Source organism: Suillus subaureus (assembly GCF_016647635.1).
Source record: "Suillus subaureus strain MN1 chromosome Unknown BJ212scaffold_335, whole genome shotgun sequence".
NCBI lineage: Eukaryota > Fungi > Basidiomycota > Agaricomycetes > Boletales > Suillaceae > Suillus > Suillus subaureus.
Window position 1 is genome coordinate 17904 of NW_024538891.1, and position 1326 is coordinate 19229.

The window sequence follows — 1326 nt, forward strand, 5'->3', positions numbered from 1 at the left end:
GATGCTAATGACCGACTCTGATTCTCCGTTGCCCGCTGTCAACTTGCTCTCGCATGTTACGTCATGTAGCTCCTTGGGATGATGCGTGTGGGCATTCTCGCAGGTGGTGTGGAGGTGCCAGCAGAGCATGCCGTCCCACCCAGTCAGCGACTGGTCATCCGCGCTAACACCTCCCATTAATAATACAGCTGCTTGACACAAATGTCTCGAGTGTTATTGGTTTCAGGAATATGTGGGTTGGCAACCATGCCTCCTGTGGGTGGGATTGGAGGCCGTGGCGGGGCACGCCAGCTTGATATAAAAATGAGTAACTTCCCAAGTGTTCAAGTTCTTGTGGGCATTGTGTGGGCATTTACTCTTCAAATTTTGTTCTTGAATATTCTTGAAACCTCTTGCATACAGTGATTTGCGGAACAGTAACTAGATCATATATATTTACCGACTCACTAGTCTATGAGCTCCAACCCGATATACTGAAAATATGACGGTCAACATCTTACACTATGTATTACAGGCGAAATCAAGGCAAGTTAGGAATTCGAAGGACAACGAAAAAGCAAAAAATGCATTTGCCCACTGGCTGGATTGAACAACCGACCTCATCATCTCTCAGATCTTATGATCCGTTACAAGTGACGCGCTCTACCACTGAGCTAAGCGGGCTTGTATATTGACCACATGTAGTTGTACATAACACGTCATCTGTTAGTGACCGTCGTGCATGACCATGGCAGCAACCCCGCATTGGGGTTAGGGTTTTGGATAGTTTAAATAGCGGGCAGCTGTCACTGTCGGCGGGACACCTGTTCCACGAGTTTTCTTCTCAGACTGCTTGATCGAAGCAATGGGCAATCTTTGTCTTGGGTCACCGACGCAGCGCCTCCAAAGGCTACTTTTTCATCGACCAATTCCAGACCTAACAGGAAAAGTAATTATTGTGACTGGTGCCAACACGGGTATTGGGAAGGAGACCGCGAGAGTGAATTCCTTTTTATGAACGAAGCTGAGGGTCTGTGTTGACGTGGACTCCAAGGTTCTACTTGCACATGGCGCGAAAGTTTACATCGCGGCTCGCAACCAAGCTGCTTCAGAGGAAGCTATTCGTCAACTGAAGCAGGAGACTGGAAACGAAGCGATATTCTTGAAACTTGACCTTAGTGATCTGAAGGCATCAAGGCGTCTGCTGAAGAGTTCCTGAGGTGAGAAGTGCACTATTCAAGGGTTTACCAACTTCAAATCGAGCTATTCGACAGCAAAGAGACTCAGCTCCATATCCTTCTAAATAATGCGTGAGATAACTTTCTTTGCCTCGACGAGATCCGTCGT

The 1326-nt window shown here is 47.4% G+C and overlaps 1 protein-coding gene and 1 non-coding gene across 2 annotated transcripts; one reads left to right on the forward strand and one right to left on the reverse strand.

Moving 5' to 3' along the window:
- Nucleotides 1-570: 570 nt before the first annotated feature.
- Nucleotides 571-663, reverse strand: BJ212DRAFT_t152. Its single transcript has one exon. It is a non-coding gene; the product is annotated as a tRNA-Thr (tRNA).
- A 98-nt stretch (nucleotides 664-761) lies between these two features.
- Nucleotides 762-1297, forward strand: BJ212DRAFT_601547 (uncharacterized protein). The gene is made up of 3 exons (XM_041343629.1): nucleotides 762-979; nucleotides 1034-1199; nucleotides 1254-1297. The coding sequence occupies exons 1-2, from the start codon at nucleotides 845-847 to the stop codon at nucleotides 1196-1198; spliced, it is 300 nt and encodes a 99-aa protein (XP_041185200.1). The 5' UTR covers nucleotides 762-844; the 3' UTR covers nucleotide 1199; nucleotides 1254-1297.
- The last annotated feature ends 29 nt before the right edge of the window (nucleotides 1298-1326 follow it).

Coding starts and splice junctions, on each gene's coding strand:
- BJ212DRAFT_601547 (XM_041343629.1), top strand. CDS start 845: ATGGGCAATCTTTGTCTTGGGTCACCGACGCAGCGCCTCCAAAGGCTA. Junction 980..1,033: donor TTGGGAAGGAGACCGCGAGA/GTGAATTCCTTT, acceptor GTGGACTCCAAG/GTTCTACTTGCACATGGCGC.